This window comes from Lissotriton vulgaris, chromosome 4_1 (assembly GCF_964263255.1).
Source record: "Lissotriton vulgaris chromosome 4_1, aLisVul1.2, whole genome shotgun sequence".
NCBI lineage: Eukaryota > Metazoa > Chordata > Amphibia > Caudata > Salamandridae > Lissotriton > Lissotriton vulgaris.
In genome coordinates, this window is record NC_141691.1 from 1,938,694,765 (window position 1) to 1,938,721,508 (window position 26,744).

At 41.9% G+C, this 26,744-nt stretch overlaps 1 protein-coding gene across 1 annotated transcript in view; it reads right to left on the reverse strand.

The window, feature by feature from the left end:
* Window positions 1-26,744, reverse strand: part of FAM135B (family with sequence similarity 135 member B) — an 861,083-nt gene that overhangs the window by 55,719 nt on the left and 778,620 nt on the right. Inside the window, exons 14-16 of the mRNA XM_086966257.1 lie at window positions 23,352-25,431; window positions 16,197-16,363; window positions 12,697-12,788 (exon numbers count right to left, since the gene is read on the reverse strand). Coding sequence (XP_086822383.1) covers window positions 12,697-12,788; window positions 16,197-16,363; window positions 23,352-25,431 — 2,339 coding nt within the window. The remainder of the gene's footprint in view (window positions 1-12,696; window positions 12,789-16,196; window positions 16,364-23,351; window positions 25,432-26,744) is intronic.

A 26,744-nucleotide genomic window follows, 5' to 3' on the forward strand; every position in this document is an offset into this window, starting at 1 on the left:
TTGTAATGCGCAGCTTCGTGAAAATAAAAGGTTTGAAACCTGCTACCTTGTGGAGTGCGTCTCTATAGATCTGAGGCATCAGGGTTTGATATATATATATATATATATATATATATATTCACTGAAAAATAAGAAGGTTAAAGTAATGTTATATTTTTATTTTATTCTGTATTGACGCAGTAAACACATTACAATATAGAATAGGTAATGAAATGGCAAAGTGTGCAGTGGCACCCCATTTCGTATTATCATGTAATTTGATGTATTGATAGCACATCTAACATTTAGAGTGGAGCTAAAAGTAAAATGTCACAAACTGCAACGATACAACCAGCCCCTAGGTGGCACTGCAATCCAAGATATGCAGCAATAGCTCCAGCCTGGGAAATGCTTTTGAAAAATATGGTAAGTGTTCCTGGGGTCATGGTTTTAATGACTCAGGAGACTTGTCATTTGCTTCTACTGTTGCTAGGGGCTTCAAAACATCCTACAGCCTCCCACAACATTAAAAAAAAATGGCAATGCCCCTGCCCCTTCTAGGGACATCACCACAAAGAAAATATATCGAAATGCCCCTCCAATGCATTATGGGGAACTTGTGAAGGAGCAGTTAATAATACATTAGCAGCTCTAGACACCCCATGGCCCTGCCGGCTCCCTGTAAGTGGCCCAATTTCATGGGGATGTGCAGAAGCTGGCATTTATTTTTTATTGATGGGGTAATATTATTATTGAGCCAGAAGGGAAGACCTAGGGCTGTGCTGCTGCCCTTTTCCAGGGCTGGACTGGCTGTAGCAGGCACCAGGCGTTTTACCTGTGGGCCACCAGAGTGGGGGGGGGGGGACAGTTTTAGGCCCCTGAGGGCTGTTTTTGTTACAAACAGTTCAGCCGCACCCCCTTTATACCCCAGGGGGGCTGGCCAAGCAGTTTGTCATGGCGGGTTTTGGTACCCAGTCCGGCTCTGCCCTTCTCCCCTTTATTTAACTTACCAACTCAGGGAAGAGGAGTACCCGGGTATTCCCATTTAATTAACATATTGGCCCCAGAGAAAGGGGTCTCTAGAGCCTCCTGGAGGCTCGGATAGGGGGGGTTGTGCCCTTGCTTCCGGGTAAAATACCAGACACAGGGATTGCTTTTCCCAGGGTGACGTGAAAGCTTGGAGAGGGGGACCAGGCACACCCTCTCCCTACCCCTAAAACAAACCCCATGCCTCTTCCGGCCCTGGCCCAGCGCGGACGGGTTTTTCAATAGACACAGGCGGGGAACTTTCGCTTTATTTTTTTCATTTTACTGCAGATTCACAGAACCTCTGGAAATTTTGGAAATTTGCTTCAAAATATTATTAAAAAGAACACGTCAGGCCCCGAAACCTCGGAATTCAGGGTATGTATTTTTATTTAATTTTAAAAAATAGGACTAAGATGGCTGCCGCCACTTCCTGGTTGAGTTGGTGTGAGCCAATTAGATCGCTGGATGAGATCTGTCACTACTGATGATCATTTGAAATGAATTTGCACTAAAATACAAAAAGCACACTTTTAGGACCAAGATCTAGCTTTCTGCGAAATTTGATGTAAATCCGTTCAGGGATTTCGGCTGTAGCTGGATCTAGCTGTGTGTGTGTGTGAGAGAGAGAAATACATACATAATAAATATATATGTATTTGTGTGTTCCTGCGCATGCTGAGGAAGAGTTGCAGCGCGCTCGAAAACTTTGGATGTTTATATATATATATATATATATATATATATATATGCATATATATATATTCACTGAAAAAACATAGGTTTCAGGGACGTTATAGTAAAAACAATCATTTAAAACCCCTTAGTTGGAAATCTCCAACTAAGTATAACGTCCCTAAAACCTATGGTTTTTAAGTGAATTTCTACGTTTTTTAACGCTAATTTCTAACTATAACGTCCCTGAAACCTATGGTTTTTTCAGTGAATTTCAAAGGTTTTTTAAACGTTAATTTATAACTTTAACGTCTTTGAAACCTATGTTTTTTTCAGTGAATTTCTAAGCTTTTTTAAATGCTATTTCTAACTATGGCTACAGAGGTAGGACATGTAAAGAAAGAGGGAGAAAAGCACAGAAAGAAGCAAGACAAATGCAGAAAGAGGCAACAGAAGTCCAGAAATATGAAGAAAGGTGCAGGAACAAGAAGAGATGTGCAGAAAGAACCAACAGAGGAGCAGAAAGTCCTCCTGTGCGCCCAACTTTTTGCTGATGGGTACTGGTGGTAACTGATTCGGACTAACCAGGCCTAGAGCCAGTGCTATGCTATAACACACTTAACCTCATCGATGCTTGAGATATTCTTCTCCTGTGCTGGGCCATGATAGAACTGGGTGTGGTCATGACTATCTCAGCTCGTCATGAGCACACGAGCACCGTGCCTCATGACGAGCTGAGCTCGTCATGAGCATCGAAGGGGCTAGAATACAGTGAAAACACCTATATACACTAGGGAACACTATGCGTTGGGGTACCCCTGTGATTATCATTACCTCCTCTGTATTTTGCAATGAGTTAATGTCTGGGTCATTGCATGAGTACATGAGTAGCGACTGGATGATTAGAGTGCTACAAGGAGAGTGCATGGTGATTTTATAAGTGCTTGGGTTTGGCACAGTGATCGGATAAGCTGATAGGATTGGTTGGGTGATTAAAGGACTGCATAGGTAGTACCAGGGAGATTACTATTCTGCATAGGTAGTCCTCAAGGTATTGCAGCAGTGCATGCGTTAGTGAATGAGTCATTGCATGAGTTCATGGGAACTGAGTAGATAATTAGAGTACTGCAAGGAGAGTGGGTGTATTTATCAGTGTTTGGGTATTGGACGAGTGTTTGGATTAGTACATGGTAGTGCCAGGGTGACTGGTAGACTGCAAGGGGAGTGACAGGGTGATTTCTGGACTGCATGGGTACTACCAGGGGAACTGAAGGAACGAATGAGAAGTGTGTAGGTGGTTAGAGGGCTGCATGGGTAGTACACAGGGATTGTAGCAGTGCATGTGTTAGTGCCTGTATCATTGCATGTCTACATAGGTAGTGACTGGATGATTTGAGTACAGCGAGGAGAGTGCATGGGGAATTTATAAGTGCTTGGGTTTTGTCTCAGTGATTAGATAAGTACATAGGACTGGCTGGGTGATTGGAGGACTGCATAGGTGGTACCAGGGAGATAACTGGACTGCATAGGTAGTCCTCAATGGATAGCAGCAGTGCATGTGTTAGTGACTGGGTCATTGCATGAGTACATGGGCAGTGACTGGATGATTAGAGTGCTGCAAGGACAGTGCATGGTGATTTTATAACTATTTGGGTTTTGTCGGAGTGATTGGATAAGTAAATAGTGATTGGAGGAGCGCATGAGTAGTGACAGAGGGCTTTCTGGAGTGCATGGCGACTATGTGGGTAATTGGAGGAGTGAATCAGTAGTGTGTAGTTGGTTAGATGTCGGCATGGGAAGTGCTTAGAGGATTGTAGCAGTGCATGTTTTAGTACCTGGACCATTCCATGAGTACATGGGTACTGACTGTAAGATTAGAGTACTGCAAGGAGAGTGCATGGTGAATTTATAAGTGCTTGGGTTTTGTTGGAGTGATTGGAAAAGTACATGGTGCTGACTGGGTGATTGAAGGAGTGCATGGGTACTGACAGGGCGATGGCTGGACTGCATGGGAAGTGCTCAGGGTATAACAGCAGTGTATGAGTTTGTGCATAGGTCATTGCATGAGTGCATGGGTACTGACTGAATGATAAGAGTACTGCAAGGAGAGTGCATGGTGAATTTATAAGTGCTTGAGTTTTGGCGGAGTTATTGGATAAGTACACACATGTCACATCAGTCCCACCCACTCCCTTCACCACTGGGCAAACACGCCCCTGGCAGGTTTTAAGTTGGGGGATTAATTCCCCTTGAATCCTTAGAGTTCCTGGGTTCCAACTAACCCACCAGGTACCTCCCAGGTGCCACAGAGGTGGTTTGCAGAGAGGTAGTCCAAGGCCGCACCCCTTTTTACACCTTTCTGCAACACAGCTCTGTTGCGCTTACTGGACGTACCTGGTGGGCTAATTGGACCCAAGGGACCCTCAGGATTCAAGGGGACTTAATCCCCCAACTTACAACCTGCCAGAGGGCCTGTTGCACAGTGGTGCAGGGAGGGGGTGGGGCCTGATGTGACAACTGTGTAAACACGCCTGTGGCATGCTTTAAGATGGGGGATTAAGTTCCCTTGAATCCTGAGGGTCTCTGTGGCCCAACTAGCCCACCAGGTATATACAGTAAGCACCACAGTGCTGCGTTGCAGAGAGTTGCTCTGAGGCCACACCCTTTTTTTTCTTTTTTTTGCAACGTTCGTTGGTTTCACAGCCAAGCCAACTTTGCATCTCATTAGCAATGCAAAGTTAGGCGTGCTGGAAAAGGGCGCTAAGTCAGCAAAACACGCGATAGCGTGTCTTTGCTGATAAGGCGATACAATTATCACCGTTTTTCGTCCGAAAACGGTCACAAAAGCGGCAATAGTTTATAGTGCCGCCTTGTTAATATGCCCCTAACTCTCTTTTTATGGTAGTGTGGGCGAGAAGTTAGACTTAACAGATGGTAGGGTTAAGCCTTTTTTTTTGTTCTCACAGAAGAAAATAAATGAGACAAGCACTTAAGAATAAATCTGAGATGAACTGGTCAAAACATTGAATTCTATAAAATATTTAAGACCAAGGACACAGTTCTAATGTAAGAGATGAGATTTAGCAAATTCGATAAATAAATCACTTTTAAACGCAATTAAGGAACAATGGGGAAAAGCAGAAAAATGCATAGAAATTCAGGAAATGCTTTCATGAAGTTCACCTTCATGTTTTAGATCGATGTTGGGCCAGGTCCAAAGTTCCAGCAGGAGAACTTTGGGGGCATCCCAGATTGGCTGGGAGCAGAGGTGCAGAGGTCTTGGAAGCTGGTGTGCAAAGCCAAAGTGAGGCACTTGAAAAATCACTGCACAGAGGGACTTAAAGGTAAACCTAGTGGATCAGGTTTGAGGGAGGAGGTTGCAAGGCCTTGGGGACCACAGGTGCATGACTGATTTGCCAGTGCTGGGGCCCGAGTGCAGAGCATATTGGTCAGCAGGGTGTTGTGCATCTTGGTGTCCTCGCAGCCAGGAGCAGGCAACTTGGAGAGACGATCTCGAGACAGCTAGGCCACTCAGGAAGTGGGTCTTGGGTGTCTCGATGTCCCTTGTCGAGTGCTTGCTTCTGGTGCTTTGGGAGTCCAGAGTGGACTCTTCTTCTTGGTTTTTTAGTTGAGAATCCAGTAAAATGGGTATTGGTACGCCATGGCTCCAGTAGGTACTGGAGTTCCATACTTGATGGTGATACAGATCTAATGCTCCAGAGCTATTGTACCTTTTCTCACTTTGGAGGTGCATTGAGGTCGTTGGGGAACAGCACATTGAGAAACCGAACTACATGGGATCGGTGCCTGCAGTGTGAAGGGGAGTGACACCTTCACTCCAAGGGAGATTTACTGCAATTTCTCAAATGCTAGAGGTGCTCTGTGGTTTTTGGAGTCCTTTAAGGTTTCAAGACAACACAGCAGCAGCAATTGTCGAGTCCTGGGAGCCGCAGGCAGGGTTTGGCGCCTTTTCCTTCTGCAGCAGGGCTTCAGTTCTTGAGTAGCGGGTCTTCTTTGTCCTGGTCTTCTCTTGTCCATCGAATCCATGTTCAAGTATTGGGGTGCCAACTAAATACTGAATTTAGAGGCATTACAAGGGAGGACAGGTAGTAGCCAATGGGCTACTTACCTTTAGGGTGTCTACACCCTCCAGTGACCACTTCCTGTGGGAAGAGGAACAATTCTAGCCCTAATGGAAGGTTTTCCCACCATCCAAGATGATGGAATTTCAGGAGAGGGGTTCACCTCACCTACCCCACCATAGGGGTGATGTAGGATAAGTCCTTCCTAATCTAATTCATTTACCCGTCTTTCCTAACACCAAAATTGGGGCAGGAAAATGGGCTTGTCCTTCCCCACTATCTGAACGTTCCTGGGTTGGAGTTCAAAGGCGGCATTGCCTTTGAAGCTTCCCGCCCAAGAAGACTATCCTGGAGGAGCACCTCCACCCAGAACAGGCTATGTCTTTGTCCTATGAGAGCACTGACTCTTACGCAGTGAGGTCAGAAGCATGTCTGGTAGTGGCAGGCTGGCAACAACAAGTCAGTGTCCTGTGTGAATGAATTAATACATCCAACACTGGCTTCAATTAGCATTTATTAAGTCATGATGTTGGGTACCAAACACCTTAAAAATCAGTGAAGCCATCATGGAGCTAGCAAACTTGTAGTGACAAGTATCCAGCCCATGTAATTTTGATGGTTTCCTGTGTACTTACCACATATTAGAATCGATTGGATAGGTTAGGGGCATATCTGCTTATGCTAATATTCCCACACATAGGATATAGTGCACCATGCCTTAGGGCTAAAGTCCTGTAGAAGGGGTGACTTACGATATCCCATGCAGTGTATCTGAGGTATGGCTCCTGCAGAGTGCAGAGCCTTGGTGATGGGTCCCTGTGGTGAGACAACCTGTGCAACAGCTCAAGAGGACCCTCTTCAGTACCCATGGCATAGGTACCGGGGTGCCATTTACTTGGGACTTACAGGGGTAACTGAAGTTGTGCCAATTGTGGTATAGTTTTAGGGAAAGAACCCTGGTGCTGGCAACCTGGTTAGCAGTCAAAGTTGTATCAAAAGCCATCCAATAGTGTGGGGTTCCTGCAACAGAACCCCACTTTCCGGCAATCCCGTTGAGAGTCAGGCTCATAATGCTTACCAAATTCAACAGCATTTAAGAGCTTCCAAAATAAAACAAACCAGCACCACTTTTATGATTATAATTAAGACTGTATTAGAGAACTTATTTTTAAAAAGCTGTGGTTTTTCCAGTGAGTACACTTGTAGTCAAAATTTTGCCTCATTAGTTCTCATCTGCCCATGACTCTACATACCATTAATGTTCTATTGTTTTTTTTGCCCTTTCGTAATACTACATCTTGAAAAGAACAAAAAGAAATGAAAAAAGAAAATATAAAGTTACAGTGTGGAAGAATAGTGTAAATAATTACCCATAAATAGTCTAAATCAGTATATTCAGGGTTATGCAGCTGCCTCCCAACGTATCCAAGGGTGGGATTATCATGGTCCATCACACACATTTATCCCACAGAACGAGACAAACCTTCCCGCTTCTGTGTCTCATCCACCAGCTGCATTAGTATCCTAGTACACCACTGACAAGCTTGCCAGAAGTTCGCTCCTACCCTCTCTCAGGGATTGGCCCAGAAGCACCTCAAGCAGGGTCTGAAATGCATTGTTTCAAATGCATTATGCATCATTTCGGGGGGGGTTATACCAGAAATATGCAAAATGTGCTTGGGCACAGAGGTACTAGAGCATGAAGTCTGAGGAGGAGAGGCTGCCCCTCTCATATATCAATGTGAGAGTTTCCCACCGTACCCTGGGTTGTCAGTCCACCCAAGCTAATGTGCTCAGGTGTAAATTAAAGGTCTTAAAGAAATGTTGAGTCAACGGTATGAGGATATTATGGAGCAAGTAATGGAGCAAGGGTAATACAACTATTTTGATTAGTGCTATCATCCCCATCAGTGAAAGTGGTAGCCATGCCCAGCGACGGTCTGCTCCTAAATGCTGTATATAGCCGTGCCATCATTTTCCCTGATTACACTGTCTGTCACAGTGAATCCAAATCCCTAGGTATTTAACAGGGTGCACATCCTAGGTGGAAAGTCGAATGTTTTGGTCAGTTTACACTGTAGAAAATTGTGGCTTTGTCACAACTCCTGCAACTGCCTTGAACAGTGTGAACTCTCGTATTACAGGGCTCAGATTTTGCCCCATATCTGAGAAATATAGTGTTGAGTTGCACATGCCAGTGGCTTTGAGTTGAGGGCATAGAGAATAGGCAACAGTGGGCAGCCCTGCCTGGTGCCTCATCCTATAGAGAGGAGTTTTGAGAGCTGGCCTCCCATTTGTATATGGGATATTGGCAATGCATACAATAGCTTCACCCAGTTGCGAATGATTGTGGGATACCAATACACAGCTAGACCGCAAATAGGTACTGTCATTCTAGTAAATCCAAGGAGTTGCACGTGTCTAGGAAGATGGCTACCACCTCCTTGAACTGGTTCTCAAGCTGTGTGCTATAGATTAGCTGGGAATGTAAGCCGCCTGGTCTGGAAGGACCAGGTAGGGCATTGCAGAGTCAATCTGTTGGCTAGTACCTTGGCTACAATTTTAGCATTAATATTTATTAATGATAGGAGCCATTATGGGTTTTTAGGTAGCACTAGTTTACCCAGCTTAGGCAGGTTAATGAGTATGGATTCGTTCAGGGAGGGGGTTAGCATCCCTCTCTCCAGTTGGTCAGTATAAATTTGTATTAGACGTGAAGTGGGGAGCGACAAATATATCTTATTGAATTCCACAGGAAATCCACCCACCTAGGTCCAGCTATTGCCATCTGTACCTTCTCTAGGGTGAAGAGCTTCTCTAAAAATTGATTGCGCTGTTTGTCAATCCGGACCAGGGTCACCCGATCAAAGTAGTGAGTATATTTGATGCTCTGACAAGTGACCCGTGAAGTATACAGGTCAGAGTAGTTCTCAACAAGCTCTGAGTCTATGAACTTGATGTGTTTCGGGCGGATGGCTGCGAGAATCGCAGAGGTAGGTGCATTGGAATATTTCTATTCTAAATCTTTAAGTTCAGTCTCAAGGTGGTCTAGACTACTGCGAAGTGCATGACCCCATGCTATTTCGCTATACAGATATTGCACTTGTAGGCCTTGAACACTTCCCACAGTATTCCGGGTGAATATACTGAGCCTTAATTGTTTTAAAAATAGCCCAGGATTTTGATGTTCACCTCTTCTGCAAAGCGATGTCAAGCAAGGACTGTGGGGATAGGCACTAAAAGCAGGCACGGTGCCTGGATTCTTGTGTGATGATAGTTAACTTGACTGGTGAGTGGTCGATAGGGAACGCAGCATGTCTTATATCTCTTTTGTCCAACAGCTAATGTCCAGTGTGCCCATCCAATAGTCCAAATGCGTCTAGGACCCATGGATAGTGGAGATATGTGAGCTCTCCATCTGGGTTGGGAAGCAAGTTCCTCAAATATTCCTCAGGTTGTGCATGGTCATGATGTGAGTGAGCACTGTCGCTCCTGCTTGATGTGTATGTGTGTTGCAGTGTTGAAACAATTGAGCCATATGTTCAGCACAAGATGAAGATTGCCCACCCATAACACTGTTTGAGGTGATAGGACTTGGCAATTATTCAGAAGAAGCATATATAGTTGAGATTGTCAGTGTTGGGACCATAAGGTGATGTGCTTTTCCCCACCACTATCTGAAGGATGTTATATCTGCCCCTAGTGTTGTTTGCCTCATGCAGTAATGAGAAGGCCAATCCTCTCCTCAACACCATGGCGCTACCTCCAGTTTATGACAAATAATTAGAGTAGGAGCGTTGACCACTCCTTTGAATATTAGATATTTTTTTGTGTGTGGTGAGATACGTGTCTCCTGTAGGAGGGCAATATCATTTTTGTGGTGGTCAAGGTACATCAAGGTCTGCTGTATCTTGCAAAGGTTGTTAAGGCCCCTCATATTCTATATCAACAGACGGAGGGGAGGAAGCCTGGGCAGTTCACCCTGAAGGGCCATAGAGTTAGGGGAAGAGTAGTTGTGATGTGACCTCCTCCATTGTATGTGCTTTTTGGGAAAAGTTAAATTGTGTACTAATATTTCAGAATATATTTTTGCTCTGTGCAGGTTCTGTGTGTATGCTAGTGAATATGCCAGCCCCATCCCCGCCCACACCAGCCACCCCAACATGCTCGAGAAAATACCCAAGACATAAAAATGTAACATTGATATTTTCACCATGTTGGAAGCAGTGGGCCGGGTAGAATGCCCCTGGATCTGATCTGGGTACATTGTCCCCAGGTCTCTGGTGGCTTTGTTTAATTCTGGGCCGTGAATACTACTTAGAAATGTTTAATATCTGGAAGATCAGAACATGGTGACAAAGCTCTTTCACTGAGATGTGGCCTTGTGGGATGAACCAACTACCTGTCCATGAGAAAACCTCATTGCCATTCAAGCACCAACCACAAATTGTGCCTAAGACCCGTCCTCCCTAAGTTTTAACAAGGGAGAAAAACATATTATGTAGCATTGCACTGTTGGTGGATTGCATCACCTTGGATTACACTGATTCATGTTTTCCCATTGTTTCCTTAAGAATGTTTTTGTTTTTTAAATAACTCATAATTGCTACATTACATTCTCTCCAATTTGGTGCCATTTTATTAATAATTGAATCTTTTTATTTGAATTTATTTATGAAATATTTCATTTTCTCACAACAGTGTTGTTTCCAAATACATATAACTTGCAAGTTTTTCTGAGGAACTCTTCGTTGCTTATGGAAAGCTATCTAGCGTGAGCCATGGATTCTTCACAGATACTCATTTATATAATTTATTTATTTATTTATATAGCACTATGAGGAGAGGCAGTGGTTCCTGGCAGGCTTAGCAAATACCAAACAAGAAGGCTTTACGCAGTTTCTTGAATCTTAAATGTTCTGAACACCGTCTAAGAGAAAGGGGGGGCTCGTTCCAGAGACGCGGAACAAGATAGGAGAGAGCCTTCCCTCCTAATCTCGCCCTTTCTATACTGGGTACTTCCAAAAAATGTTTACCGCTGGAGCGCAGAGGTCGCAAGAGTGCATAGGGTATGCATTTCTACGCAAGATAGGAAGGGCCCAGGTTCTGGAGTGCTTTATGGATGATATAACACTTTTAAACTTGATCCGTTTGCGGATGGGAAGCCAATGGAGCTTTACAAGCAGGGGATGGGAAGATGTCCTGAGTGGCGCATTCAGGACCTGCTGTGCAGCTATATTTTGGACTACTTGTAGTCTGCTGAGTAAGGTGTCATTGGCCAAAATCAGCAGACCATTACAATAGTCCAGGCGGCTTAGCTCCAGGGCCTGAACCAGAGTTTTACGGGTAGAGTCAGGAAGTAGGGGGGAAGACTCGATGGAGTAGGCCTATTACATAGATTGGTAATTAAAATGCTATTGGATATAGTAATTAAAATGCTATTGCCATCCAGGAGCTGAGACTTAGCTGAGGTCCAGACCTCTGTTTCCCTTGTAATCCAGGTTCATTCAGCACTGTTACAGAAGTTCAAGAACATTGACTGATCCTATACAGACCAGGCTCTATGCCTATGATCACTAGATTATTACCTTGAGTTTCCAAATATAGAAATTTTTACTTCTCCATTTTCAATTCCCTCCAACAAAATATTTTGACATGGAATGAAGTTAAAAGAGTGGTACAGTAGATATTGCACTTAATATTCAGAGAGAAAAACTTTGGAGCTTTGAACACCACACATGGTAAGTCTGATAAATGGGCACATGTTTTGATACACAGATTAAATATTGCCTAAGTTTCCATCTGAGCCTTTCTCCTTTTGTTAGAAATATAGTATTTGCAGTGAAACAGGGTCTATAATGTCCAGTCGAATTCTCCCATGTTTATCTTCGGGCTCTGATCATGGTCTTTTATACTATAGAACACTAATGTTGGAGAAATATACCTGTGGTTTTGTAATTCATGTCTTTTGTGGCATCAATTAGTAACAACTCAAAATGTGGGAAAACGTTTATGAAACCGATTCACAAACTGTAGTTTGTTGTATGTGAAGTACTATTCATGTTTAAAAACATGCTATTCACTCCATTATGTGTGTAGAGCTCCATCTTTTCTGTGCCAAGGTGTCTGCCACATGCGGAGAGAAGTCTGCACATGAAGGTCTATGATTTATTAGTATTTTTTGTGGGAGGGAAGGAAGGAAGGGGGTGGCTAGAAAATGTGGTATACTAACAACTAAATAGGAAGGGTTTAGAGAGGGTTTGAAAGGGGTTTGGTTAGGGGCATGGATATAAAAACATCCATACAAAAAAGAGGAAATCCATTGCTATTTACAAACTGCACTTCTAAAGTTACTACAGACACTAAGGCCACAAATCACTAGTAAATTTACTTCAGCTCAGCCTTGGAGTAGGTCAGCACCACACACACCCACTCAGAACTACAGCAACACACTCCCATCATAAACAATGGACCCCGTGACTTAAAATAACACCCAACATTACATAATTAAAAATTATACACTAATATTTTACATTAAAATATCTTTATTTTTGCCATTAAGGGATCTCCACTACTCTGGCAGAGCTGTCCACCTACATGTCAACTTGCTAGTAGTAACCTTAAACTGGGAAACACTGGTGAAGAAGGGTCCACCAGTGGTTGCAGACATGTAAGTCCACACTTAGGAGAAACTTTACACTCAGAAATGAAGAACTACAAGATTGTGCAAAGTTACTACTACTAGTAGATTCGCACATATGTAAATTTAGACATGTAAGTTTACCTTCAGGAATAGGCCTTTTAATAGTACAAGACTGCCTCTACGTATTTTTCTTAAAGTATTTTAAGGAAACATTGAATCGTATTCATACCAGTATATGTTCAGCTACTCTCTATTTGTAGCCACATTTATGTCAGTGCCACTCACACACACCTGGTTTCTTTCAGACATTAGGAAGTCCAGTTTTCCTTCAGGAAGCCCCAATTCAATAAACGTTTTCACTAGTCGCAGATCTGCACTATTTCCTAAAGAAGAAAAAGTGAAAATATATTTTTCAATGATAAATTGAAAATATGATGGATTATGTGTGAGAGTATGCAGTGTCACATAAATTGTCGGAGCATCATAGATTCACATCCAACTGCATGCATTTTGACCTTGCTGATAGTACTATAACCAGTAGTAGTGCCTGATTAGTTAAAGGGCACTCTGATGCATGATGTTACAATAGGTCTCAAAAACTAAATACACATCATCAAGCAAAGCAGTATTTTCGAATGCCAGTTAATTGTTTCTCTGCACAACATTGTAAAGTTTTACCACGAATTGTACCTAATTATGCAAAATGGCAAATTGCCGTAATTCCCGGAGTTTTGCATAACAAGACTAATCTGTTTCAGTTTCAGAAAAACTTTATTCGTTTTTTTTAAAAACAAAATCATAAAAGCAGTCATTATAAAGTGCCATAAACATTAAATGGATTGTACAATTTTAAAATTCACAAAGATAAAATCTAATTTGACTGTACTGATCTGATTATCAGATCAAGTAAATTAAAAACGTATTAATTCAATAAAAGAAGTTCTAAAATAGGGTTAGTTATCGTGGTTATTTCATTGAAGTACGAACCCTAATGACAAAAAAGCTAGATACTGCATAGATTCCAGGGTCACTTTCTAATTGTTGCAATCTAATAAATGCTAATTTACAAGTATGGATACCCCACTCCTTTAAAATAGGTTTCACGAAAGCCCTCCTTGGTATCTGATAAAATTTACAAAAGAGGACACAATGGATGATTGATTGAAAGGAGGTGTTGTCACATGGGCATGTTGAGTTTTCAGTTGACCAGGTATTACAGTCTGGGAAAGTGATCAGACGAAAAAAGGTGCCAAGCCTGAATTGGGTCAGTAACATTCGGGCATAACAGCTTGGATTAGACATAAGGTACCGTTGGAGCCCTTCGCAAGTAGTAATTTGCTGGTATCTGGTCACTGTGGTCTTGGCTTTTTCCAGGGCCCACCTCTTCTTACTTAGCTGGTCCGAGACCATCTTTTTTGATGATTTTCTGGACACCGATTCCATGCTTGCGGGCTTGTGAAAAATTCCAAGTGCCCGATCTCGATCATCATATTCTTCACATAGGTTAACCATTTAATGTTACCTACCCCGTCAAGTTTAGCCTCATGCGCGCTAGCTGAATTCCGCTCCTGCGCTGAGATTTTTTAAATCGCATGTTACGTGACGAGCTGGGCTCGTCATCAGCGTGCGAGGAGGCTACGCCATGAGGAGCCCAGCTTGTCATCAGCGTGGAAGGGGTTAAGGCAATCAGTGATTAAGTCTCTATTTACAGAAGTCTCAGGGGTAACCCAAACTTTGTAAAACAGTAGTATGGGCACAGTTTTTATAATATCAGAAATATATGGTAGACCCAATTCAATCTGTGCAAGATAGGTAGATGTTGATTTGGGTGCGGCCAATAAGTAACGAAGATACTGATTCTCACAATATTGGATCGATTGTGCGTTTTCTGTCCCCCAAAGGCCTGAACCATATACAGCGGTGGAAACGCATTTTGCATTATAAATGTGAATCAGTTCTCTCACTGGTCTTCCCCTAGTTTTGCCACACAGTTATTCAGAGCGCCTATAGTCCTGGAAAAGGCTAACTGTCTAGCAGTCACTGCTGGATGCCAACTCCCTTTCGTATCAAAGTTTATACCTAGGTAAGAGAATCTTTCTGTAGACTCGATTCTCCTACCATCAAGGAAGATCGGGCAAGGTGTCCTCTTTGACCCAGGACCACATGACATGGGGTTTACTTTTAGTCCTCTGTCTCTCATATAGTTGGTAAATTTCAGGACAGCCCTCTGTAGGCCGACCCTAGTGCGAGACATGATGGCGGCGTCGTCAGCATATAAGAGTATAGGCACTGGTGTGCCCTTTATATTTGGATGATCGTGCTGTGACTCCCTAAGGTGTTGACTGATAGAATTAATATATAGGGTGAAGAGAAGGGGTGCTAATATGCACCCCTGCCTCACACCCCTCTTAATGGGGATCTTTTCTGAGCACTCACCCTGTCTGCCATAGCATACCCTGGCGCCTGCTCCCCTGTAGAGTTCTTTAATAAACAAGAGAATTTGACTATCTATACCCATGTCTCTTAATGACTAATCTGAACCTACACAAATTACACAAGTTATGCCAGAGTAATTCAAATTTCACACATGAGTAGTTATGATGTTAATGCATTAAATTCAAACGCACAACACCTTGTTGCTAGGTGTAGCTAATCCTCACAAATACTCCTCAACCCTTTACTAAGGAAGAGAGACTATGGCTGAAATATGATCTGTGGAGATAAAGTACTCTTCTCAAAGGACCCTTTATTATATATTGCAAAGAAGGGGGAACCAGGTAATTTCTTGGCAGAAATAAAAATGCAATTTTCTAAACTTAGGGATGTGTAAGAAATACACAGGTGGTGTCACAACTTTGATGCCTCCAATCACAGGTTTCCCCTCCTTAGACAATAGTTTATATACCAGTTTGTTCTGTAGGGATGGGGTGCAGGTGTCTGCTTTACATGGATGACACTTTGTGTCTCTCTGGTTCATTAAGGCCTCAGTAACAAACAGCTAATTCATTCTGAGAGCGAAATCATGACAAATGAATACCATCTACTTTCCAAGTGCTACATTAAATCCACAATGGGACAATGCAGCCTGCTGACTCTGAGGATCTCTGGTAGGATACGCTGCTTCGCCTCTGAAGCATCAGTGGTCTTCTAGGGAAGTTGATCAAAGGAGAGATGGAGTATGTGTTACCAAAGGTACGTCTTCTGTTTTTTGGGTGGATACCATAAGTGCAACATGAACAGAATAGCAAGCATCCTAATCTCTGAAAACTGTCCACAATACACGATACACTGCATTGAAAATGTGTGTAGATGAGTTTATGGAAAACCTAGAGAGTCTTAGAAAAATGCAAGGTAATGAAGGCTAGACTTATTCCCTGCATCAAAAAAAGAGAACATGTCTTTCATTTTCAAGAGTACTCTCCTGCACCTGACTACTAGGGTTGGGGTAGCCAGCACTTCATTTATCGTCTCACTGGTGTTGTGCCATATTAGATGTTAGTTACAAGTTTGCCTGCTGTAGCATTAGCAGTTACAGAGACAATCCAGAGAAGTTAGACGATGGACCTAATAGAAACGAGGAGGATAATGAGAAACATTTTAATAAAGTTTACTACTTAAAACCACAGAGTGGAGCACAAAATGTGCAAATGAAAAGATGGAAATTTGGGCGAACCTTCTAAATGAAATGTATTAAACCGCGGACAACTTCTGCAAGCATTAGATCAGAAATAAATGACATCCAGCAGGTTGTATATTCTATAGCATTATTCCATGGGGTTATTCATACGTACCATCCAGTCCATGGACACAGATTACCAGGTGAATGCCATCATCAAATGGTTCTTCCTCTTCCTCTGGAGGGAAATATGGCATATCAGAAGCTAACATAGGGAGGTCACTGTATAGCAAACCTTCAAACTTCAGCTCTTTCAGAAACGTCTCTTTAGCCTGGTGAAAACTAGAAAGAAATAATCACCAGAACCATGCGGACTACCATTACAATCCTACACAACATTTCCAAGCAGAAGCGCGCACAGTCGCTGCACATAATGGGAAACTTGCAAATGTAACTAAAATGCAATCGTGTGTGGTATGTACTATTGGTCAGCATAAGCCTCTGCTTAATTGTCTGAGACAAAAGTGCAAATCAGAATAAAAAGCATTGGCAAAGCCAATAAATATCTCCCATGAAACCTGCTTTGCCAAAGTGTTTTCCTCATGTGGCTAGCGTGCCAGCATGCACACATATGCAGGGATGGTGACATTTGTCTAACTAATATTTAAAGAAAGCAAATAATAATTCATGGACTGCTGTCATATGTGTGTGCAAAACCAAAGGTTATCTTTCAAAGATGTTTCTTTCCTGTTAGAAATATTATTACAAGATGTCCACTGCACATGCCCATGTATGTTGGTGGCTGTCCCTTGATGACAGATCTTTCTCTATAAGTTAAGTTAAGTCATTCAAAGAATGATTACACCAAAAGTATAATACATAGATTGCAACCTTGCACATATGTGCCCACATAGTGGTCATCCTTTTACATTATTTTCAATATGCCTGCCAAGATGGTGACCGGCTAGCTCAGAAAAGTAAATAATAAAATAAAGCAAGTATTGGGAAAAGTTAGTAGCCTGGTAGCAAAGTGCAACAGTCAGCTCCCCGTCTTCTACACAAGTATTATATACAATAGACACATAGATAGAATAGATTCAATAGATAATCATGGTGCAAATATCATCTAAACATATTTCATGGGGCACCTAGAACATAATCAGTTGATGGGTGAAAGCCATGGCTGGGCGGTCAAAGGTGCTGGGGATAATGGAACTAATGCACAGTTGAAAAGCTTAATAAACTCAAAAAGGGCGGCAACGCTTACATTACAGAATCTTGATTGTAACACAGACTTTCCTAGAATGTATAGTGAGTGTTTTTCCTCCTCTGACAACTTCTCACAATGGTATGTTCTGATTATGGAATATTTTTTAAAAGTGGACCATGTACTTTAACTGATTCATATTTAATTCAGTCAAAGAAAGAAGGAGGATACATTGCATCACAACGTATCCATATTTAAGTCAGCAACAACATACTCTTCAAGGAGAATGCAAACACCAAGAAATGAGTTGTCTTCTCTGACTTGTTTTCTTTATATTTCTGAAATCCTTTTGAAAATAAATTACTGTTGACAAATTTTATAAGGTCTATAGTAGATGCAGCTTAAGAAAATGATGTTTTGGACAGTATTCTCCATGTCATGCAGAATCATTTTTGTTAAATAAAAAAAATAATTTCATTTAAGTGAATTTCATTTTCATGAGCAGCAGAGAGCTCTATGTAGCAGAGCAAATGCATCCCAGCAGGTGAAAGCCACTCGTGCACTCATGTATATGATGCATGTACACCTTTGCACATATGGGTAATGTACATAGAGTTGTTTATTTCAGCCAAAACAACCTTACTTAGTGTCAAATGCATACACATATGTCTAAATTAATTTCAGTTTTTGATTTTTTTCAAATCCTCCTTTCAACCTTTGTCCCATCACTCCTCTCTCTAACTCATCCCACACCTTTTTAATCTAATATGAACCACCAAACAACCTTTTTAAACTCTCCCTTCTCTTTATACTCATGTCACCCAACTAACAGGAACCCACTAGTTTACTTTCAAAACCCAACCTACTACTTTCTCTGTCAAATCCACTCACATTCTTTTACCCTACTATGAATTCTACTAAACACAGAAGAAATCAAGAGCACACACCTAACACAACTAATGTGCAAAGGAAAAGAATAGTATTAACTTACTATTAACCTCTTTTCTTGGGCTCCAGTGTAGTGTGCTACTTGCCCCAACGCGCTTTACCGCCTCATCAGGGTTAGTTAGCACTATATAATTCCAATTTACAATGTACTTACAATCTGCAGATTAAGACTGGAGGTTATGGGAAATAGCAGGTTTAGACAAATGGAGAAGTTGAGGTATTTGGGGATAAGGAGGGTATAGAAACAAGGAACTAACACCAGACACTCAAAGCAAGTGAAACAAACACATCCTGTCACAAAGAGGAGCAACCACTCGTCCAAAAATACTACTAAAGCTGTTCTAAAAACCAATCAACGAACCTTAAAAAAAGAAGGAAAGTCCTATGCTGCACTGGGGGCCTGATGTACGACTGTTTTTTGCAGTTGCAAAGGAGTTTAGGCTCATTTGCGACCGCAAAAAAAGTGTGGCCAATGTACCAACCCTATTTTGTTAGTCACTAATCAACTAGCGACTTGCAAAATGGAGACTCCTAATAGTGAGTCCAGAACCCATGTATGAATGTTTTGCAACCGCCTTACCACCCTTCTCACTTACGACTCTGTGCCCTTCACCACTGCTAACCAGCACAAACGTGCTTGTGCTCTCTCTTTAAAACATGGTGCAATTAACTTATACCCAAATGGCACATTTAATTTACTTAAAAGTCCCTCGTAAAAATGCACTACCTATGCCCAGGGCCTGTAGATTAAATGCTACTAGACGGCCTGCAGCACTGATTGTGCCACCCACTTGAGTAGCTCTTTAAACGAGCTTCAGATAGGCCATTCCAACCTGTGTGTGCCATTTTAAACTGCCAAATCGATTTGGCAAAATAAACCCACACCTTCCTTTGTAATGCATATATGTCACCCCTAAGGGAGCAGGAAACCAATTCGTTTTAGTTGTCTATGGAATTGGGATGTAAAATCCTCTCTCATGGTGCAACCAATTTTAAATTACAGTTTTGAAAATGTCACTTTTAGAAAGTTAGCATTTCCCTGCCTTAGTCTTTTAGAGCCTGCAGCCTGTCTCTGGGTCACATGACTGCGTGTAGCTGACAGTTGGGAGTTGTGTGTAAATCCAATACAGCCACACTCTATAGAGAGATTCGCTGTGCCTGGATGGGCTATCACTGGCAGGATGGGAAGGCGGAACTGGGCACAGCCCCACTTATAGTTGCCTTCACACAAACACTCAAAGTTATGCATACCCCCTGTAGTTAGTCTGGAGCGAGGACAGGGAAAGCTGGATGCCTAGGGACTTCAAAGGGAAACCTCTAGAAGCATTTCCCCCTTCAAAGGCAGAACTGGGTAAAAATATTGAACCTCAGACCAACTCCTCAGTACACTCTTGGCCTATGGGTACTCTGCCAGGAACTGCTATGGTGCTAAAAGGACTGGCACTCTGCTGGACTGCTTCTCTGAAAGACTACTGCCATGCTGTGCCAACCTCTTGCCTGCTGTCTGGGTGAGGAATGGACCTGCATCTGTTGAACCCAAGACCCCAAAGTGACTTCAAGGGTTAGTTGGCTGTCCTCCTTACTAATAAAGCCTCATGGACAGAAGGCTCCAACATTCTTGAACATAGCACCTGGACTCTGTCATCTGTGAGTATACCTTGCCAATTGGTGCCCCCGAGTCCTGGATCCTTGGAAGTGGGACTAAAGTGCTCTACCAGTCTCTGTATATCCACATAGAGCCGATGCATTTTCTCCTCAACGCATCTCAAGTAGAAACGGTGCATTGCTTTTGCTTTTTATTTATTGTATTTATTTATTTGCATACTTTTATATAGCGCTGGCTAGACCTGGAGATATCGGAGCACTTTACATGAGGATTAGCGAGTTACAAAGACTACATCATGAGTTTCTAGAACTTAGCATAAACTATACACACATCCTATGGGGAATAGAAGGTAGAGGGGGAAAAGTAAAAAAGGGGTTGAAATGCTGATCGACTGTTTGACGTACTGCCCTCAGAAACTACTCTTTGCCTCTGCTGCAAGGGTTCTTCTGATGAAAAAGACTCCTCATCGACTCCACAGCTGCATATGAACTGCTGCCTGTACAAAGTTTTCCAGACAAATACCTCACAGCTCCTCAGGACTGAAGGATCTGCTCAACTGTACGACACATCGTCAACACCGGACTTCGCATCGCAGGCCCTTGTTGACGGGATCCTTGATGATGACACAGGACCTCACATCTTCGCTCCGCCTCGCCTCAAAACTGACGCATAGTCATGGCTGCACAACACATGCTCGGCACAAAACTATGCTATGCTCAGCAAGCCAGGATTTAAGGTGCTGTTGTTCAGCAGGCGTCATTGGGTGTCTGTTGACAGCCCATGCTCCATCACTGCGGCCTAAACTTGTGACTTTGTCATTGTCTGATGTGACCAGATATCCACAGTAGGCGCTTTGTGAATTTTGGTGCTATTTTCACTTAAATCTTTAAATCTGCATATTTCGGTTCTGCTGATTTGATTTTTGTCGTTTTGGGTATGTTTTATTTGTCAAAAGTTACTCTTTTCTTCTAAATTAGTGTGGAATTCTTTTGTGGTGTGTTTTCACTGTAATACTCTTTGAAGTGTTGCACAAATACTTTACACATTGCCTCTGAGTTAAGCCTGACTGCTCTGTGCCAAGTTACACGAGGGTTGAGCACAGGTTGATTTAGGGTTTGCTTGTACCTTCACCCTGAGGGGAATTGTGGTTAATGCTTGAGAAGGGTTTAACCCCCCTCAACTAGTAGCCCCATTTTTTACAGTTATTTATGGAAAAACTGGAACCATTCAGTTTGTGATATAATGCACTACTGTGTTTACTACATCTTTGTCTAGAAATTTAAATCATTTTCGTGATATCTTCAATTTATTTACGGTACTTCATGTGAAAGAAAATGCATCATTTCTATATATTTTCTTGGTTCCAAATGTTTTTTTCCCCTCGAATATGTAAGCTATTTTTCTGACTAAACTGTCATATAATTTTTTTTTTTCTAAGTTAGCTGTAACATGGCATAGGCCTAGTCATTTAACAGCTGATTCACTCATTTGACCTGATTCACAAACTACTTTATCAAGTAAATTTACACTTTTGAGTAAGTTTACTATGTTTCAGTATTAGGTCGAGCATTCAAGACCTCTTGTGTATAATTTAGTATATACTAATATGTGTATGTACTTTGTGGGCTCTGGAGATCAGGCCTAGGACTTGTCTGCTTCGGCTTAGGGACTGTTTTTTCTGTTCAACTGCCTCGATTTAACTGTCTTGATAGAAAACGACCAGTAAAGGTCAGTAAAATGCGAGAATTGCTTTCTGGTGAGGGACTTTAATTTTTTAATTTTTCTGGAAACTGCCTCTATTTAACCCCTTTGATGCTCATGACCAGCTCAGCTCGTCATGAACAATGGGATTTATCAATCAATCAGCACAGGAGGGGAAAACCATTAGCAGCGATGGTGTTAACTTTCTTGATAGAAAAAGACCAGCACAGGTCAGGAAAATACCAGAATCGCTTTAGCATTCTTTAGATGCCAGTCCATGGAAATTGTCTTCCACGAACACCTGTAGACAATAATACTTTTTTCAATTCTTATATTTTCAGTGATATGACCACCGAAGGCCCTGATTTTAAGTTAAGAACAGAGCTTTGCACTATACCATTTCCCGCTGAAAGGCAATATTTCTCTCCATGTGTTCCCCTACCTGGCGTGTCACGCAGTTTGGTGCTTACTTTCCCTCCATATTAAAGAACAGTGGATGTTTCAGCACCCAGGCTAATGTGCTGCATAGCTAAATACATATAAGATCCCAAAGGCAAGACAGATTGCATTGGAAATGCTTGTTTTTGAAGTAACTTACACTTTTGTAGTGACTGAGACTTTTTTAGCAAGCACTACACATTGCTAACTAATGGCACTGCAACCACCATTTTTTTCTATCAGAGGGTGTTCAAGTACCAGTGGTTGGCCATGTGTAGAGCAGGGTTTACTACTGGTTTATTTTAGTGGTAACTTACACTCAGGAGCCTGATACACAAAGGTAAACTTACACTTTTGTTTAACCCCCTTCGATGCTAATGACCGAATGGTTCCGTCAAGAGCATCGGTGCCCCTGTGTTCATGATGGAACCATTCTGTCATGAGGACATGGGCAGAAAATCCCTCTGCTGCAGACAGCAGAGGGATTTCCTTCTCTCCCCCAAAGCCTCGGGAGCTGGGAAAGAGCTTCCCCAGCTCCCGGGGCCCCCTCCCTGGTTTCTGTGCGGTGACGATCAGCGCACACGTAGCGCTGTTGTCATTGTACAGAAACCGATACTGAAATGAGCCTTTAGGATCATTTCAGTTTCACTTTCTATGTGCTCAGGGGGCTATCTCAGCCCCCCGATTATGTTGAAAGACGGGAGAGGTATCATTGGAAAGGGGAGTATCTCCAGTGGATCCCTGCTTGGGGATCGTCCATTTCTGTGGTCGAAAGTTGTGGAATCTGCGTGGATCCACAAATTTCCACCCACCCAGCGTTCCCTCAGGTCTCCAGATAAAAATGATACCTCACCCGTGTGGGTAGGCCTAGTACCCGAGACAGGCAAGGGCCCAAAACCTATCTTTTGAAATCAAACTATTGTCAAGTGGCGGCAGAAGGGGATCTGCCACTTAGGAGATCTTTGTCCAGATGGCCAATTTTTACTACTGAGAACTCCCCCTTCAATAATTTGACTGCATTATAAGTCCAAGGCAATAGCATAATGGCACTGTAAAATTACAAAGTATCATGCCATATCATAACTGCTCACTGATTAGTTTCTCTTGCAGCAGTGCAGAGTGATAATGTGATTTTGCGGAACTGGTATGGCCCATATAAATTTGTGGACTGTACAACATGTCAATAATATGGTCATGTATGGTCCTTAGTTCATTCTACATATTGTATATGTCTCTTTCAGAGATAATTGCCAATGATAAAGACTAAACACACTGACACAGCATTGCCTACACTAATAAAGGTCAAGGAAAACATGCATAGCTGTATCTTGACAATGGCTGTAAACAGGTACAGTGCAATACATGTGCTGAGAGAAACATTCATAAGTTTTAAGCACCATTATATGAATCATGAAAATGAAGTTTCTTACCTAATCATTCTTTCATTGATCTCCCGATCAAAGTTGATTGAACTGTAGGAGATGGATCCAAAGGAGCCCAAAGGCTGGTGAGTAATTGGAAAAGATGTTTGCTTTGAAGAAAATCCAACCATGGCAGGAGTCTCTTTCAGTACTGATGAGAAGGGCAGACATGTAGCTGTACATGAAACTGAGAGGTTAGCTGCCTCAACAGCTTTTCTACTTTCTAGCGCTAAGGCATTACCGTTAGAGCCTGGATAGTCTCCTTCAATAACCAGAGGTAGAGGTTTAACCCCACTACTGCTATGGTTATCCTCATTGTTGCCTCTGAGCATGTACAAGTTGCTGTTATACATATCTTCTGAGGCATCTCTGATAGGAGCATCATTGAGTTCAATTTCCTGCAATAAATGAACTTCCTCTAAGGATACAGCTTCTTTAATGGTAGCAGCATTATCGTCCACTTCCTGGTCTCTGTCACAGTCTACCAGAGACTGCACTGGGGACGGTAGTGTGTAGGAAAAACCTGGCACTTTGTGAACTGAGCTGAGGCAATGTTCAATGTTTTGATGGGCCACGCTAGGAAAGATGTCTAGGTGCAAAGCATCTGACAAAGAGCTATCTGGGTCAGGCCGTCCCTTAGTTGAACAAAGATGTGACTCTAATAAAGGATTGCCATATTGTTCTGAGTCCAGCATGTTGCTCCTTTCCTTTGAGGTGCAACCACTGGTATTGACAACTTGCTGTGAATCAAAGAGTCTAGCAGTCAATTTTAACCTTTGGTTTCTCACAGTACATTTGGTCACAATCTTTGAGTCTTCCAATTCATTTGAATGTGGAATGACAGTATCAAGAGAAACACCCTTAGTTATTCCTAATGTTGATATTTCTCCATTGGATTCCTTTTGGATTACTGACCAGGCTTCATTTGGGCAGTCTTTGCCATATTTCATCAAATTCCCATTTAAAGGATTTAAGAGATCTAGATCTTGCCTAGAAATCCCTGTATTTACATCAGTCTCTTTCGGGTTGTTTATTTGTGGGGCCGACACTGATTTTGTCAGCTTATTGGGGTGAACATCCCTCTCTTCTTCTTCAAAAGGCAGAGAACTAATTGAGGTCAAAGAGGCCTGGATTCCACTAGGTAAGCTCATATTACTCCCGGTGTGACCTCCGGAAAAAGAGTTTCTGTGTCTGGTGACTCGTTTCACCAAGTGCTGCACAAGCTCGCGATCACTAGGTAAATCCAGAGCCTTGCTACGTGCATCTGACCATGCTACTGAACTCGGCTCGCTTTCAATCCCAGAGTCCGAAATCAATGATGATGACCGTTTTATGAATCCAGAGTTAAAATGATTCACGTTACTTTCGCTAGAATGGTTGTCTTTAATCCACGATTTAACATCCAACATGTCTTTCACTGACTTGTTTGGCATTTCCAAATTTTCTTTTTTTGCTAATGTTTTGTCAGTTTGAATATCTATGTGATTGATGCTCTTGCAATCATTTTTGGTGCTGGTTTTAGATTTTCCCAAATATTCTCCATCTCTAAGTATATTTGTTTCCATTAACGCAGGCATGAGCAACACGCTACCTTTTCCTGATGCCGTAGACCTCTTTGAAGGGCTTATTACAAACACTTCCTCTCCACGGTATGGATCCTTGGTTGCAGGTTTCACTTCTATATAGGTCACTCCAGTTTGAGTTCGTTTTGCCTGAGTCTCAACACAAGATTTGTCTTCTTGGCCCGCTACACCAGAAATCGCAACATCTTGTAGCCCTCTGTCATCAGTGACTTCTCTTGTGCACATGGCATTCCCTAGTAATGGGTCAATCCTACTGATTGTATTTTCTGGTATATCAAACTGGCATTCAGTGCAAGTATTGGTTGCTGTACTGCTGCAAATAGCTTCAGATGTAAACAAGTGATTTCCTCTATTACTGCCAAGGTCAGAGGAGCCTCTACTGAGGTCATCATCCTTAATGGGCTCTTCATCCTTTTGTCCAAGCATCATGTCACTCCTCTTCCTTCCTAGGTCAATACTGCTTGTAACGGGAGATACACAATTTGAGCAAAGGTCCAGATCTTCATCTGACAGAAAACAGATATAATAATGTTATGATATTACCAACACAGAGAAACCAGCATAATACATGTACTTGGTACATAAATGTAAAATTCTTAAAATATAAATCTTCATTAACTGAAGAGATTTGTTTGTTGTGATCTAGAAATAGATTTTGCTTCAATGTTACCTTCACAATATTGGAATACATTTCTGTGAGGGTCCCAACCTTAGTGCCACTACCCCCAATGTGCAGAAGCAACTGTCTTTTTTGATGAACCATAGGGATCTGGTTCCTACACAGGTGGGACCTCTTATAACCATTTAGAGCAAAAATCAATGTAGCTACAATTCCTTGATCAGCAATTTAGGATAAAAGAGCAACTCTATTTTTGCGACAGTATCAAATGGCATACATGATCATTATCTCCAAGTGGCCCAACTCTGCCGTCAAATGAGCAACATGAAGTCAATTCTAATACCAATGTAGGCTGGGGTAATGATTGAAACTATGTAAACGGAAAGTACATAAGACTTTGTCTCTTGGTTTGGAAAGACAGCTTGACTGGGAGACATTGTAAATAGTTTTTAACTTTTGAAACCCCAAGAAACCTGGCCTGTGGCAAACACCCTTATCCAAACTTATACCAGTATCTATATATATATATTCACTGAAAAAAAACATAGGTTTTACACATGTTATAGTTAGCTGGACATTTGACTCATGTAAAACCATTGAAATTCCCCCGTTACAGTTAGTTTACACTGCTGATGACGTCACATATTACATCACTCATGACATGGCCATTGACATCACTCATGACATCACTGATGACATCTCAAATGACATCACTGATGACATCATCCAGTGAGTGTGTGTCTTTATGAAAAATAAATATTTTTTTATACGTATATCTAAAGGTCGATGGCAGAATAAATAGGTAAATAAGTGTCTAAATGGATGTTTTTTTTTCTAAAATTGATAATATAACTGACTTATTAAGTGTATCTTAGTGAATACATGAATTAACAAGTAATGTTTAAATATTTAAATGTCTGTATCAGTGTCTCAATTTGTGTATAAGTGGCTGCAAGGGTTGGTGAGTAGCTACATAAGTGTGTATATGGGTTATTAGTTTGTTTTCTGAGTATCAGTATGAGTGTCTGTATGGTTAGGTGGGGGATATCACTTAGCGCATAGATGCATGAATAAGTGACACACTGTTTGTATGTGTTTTGAAGACAGCATATGTGCAGGACTGCATGGGTGGATGAGTGTGTATATGGGTGTGTTAGGGGGTGAATGACTGTCTCAATAATATCTTTATGAGTAACTACA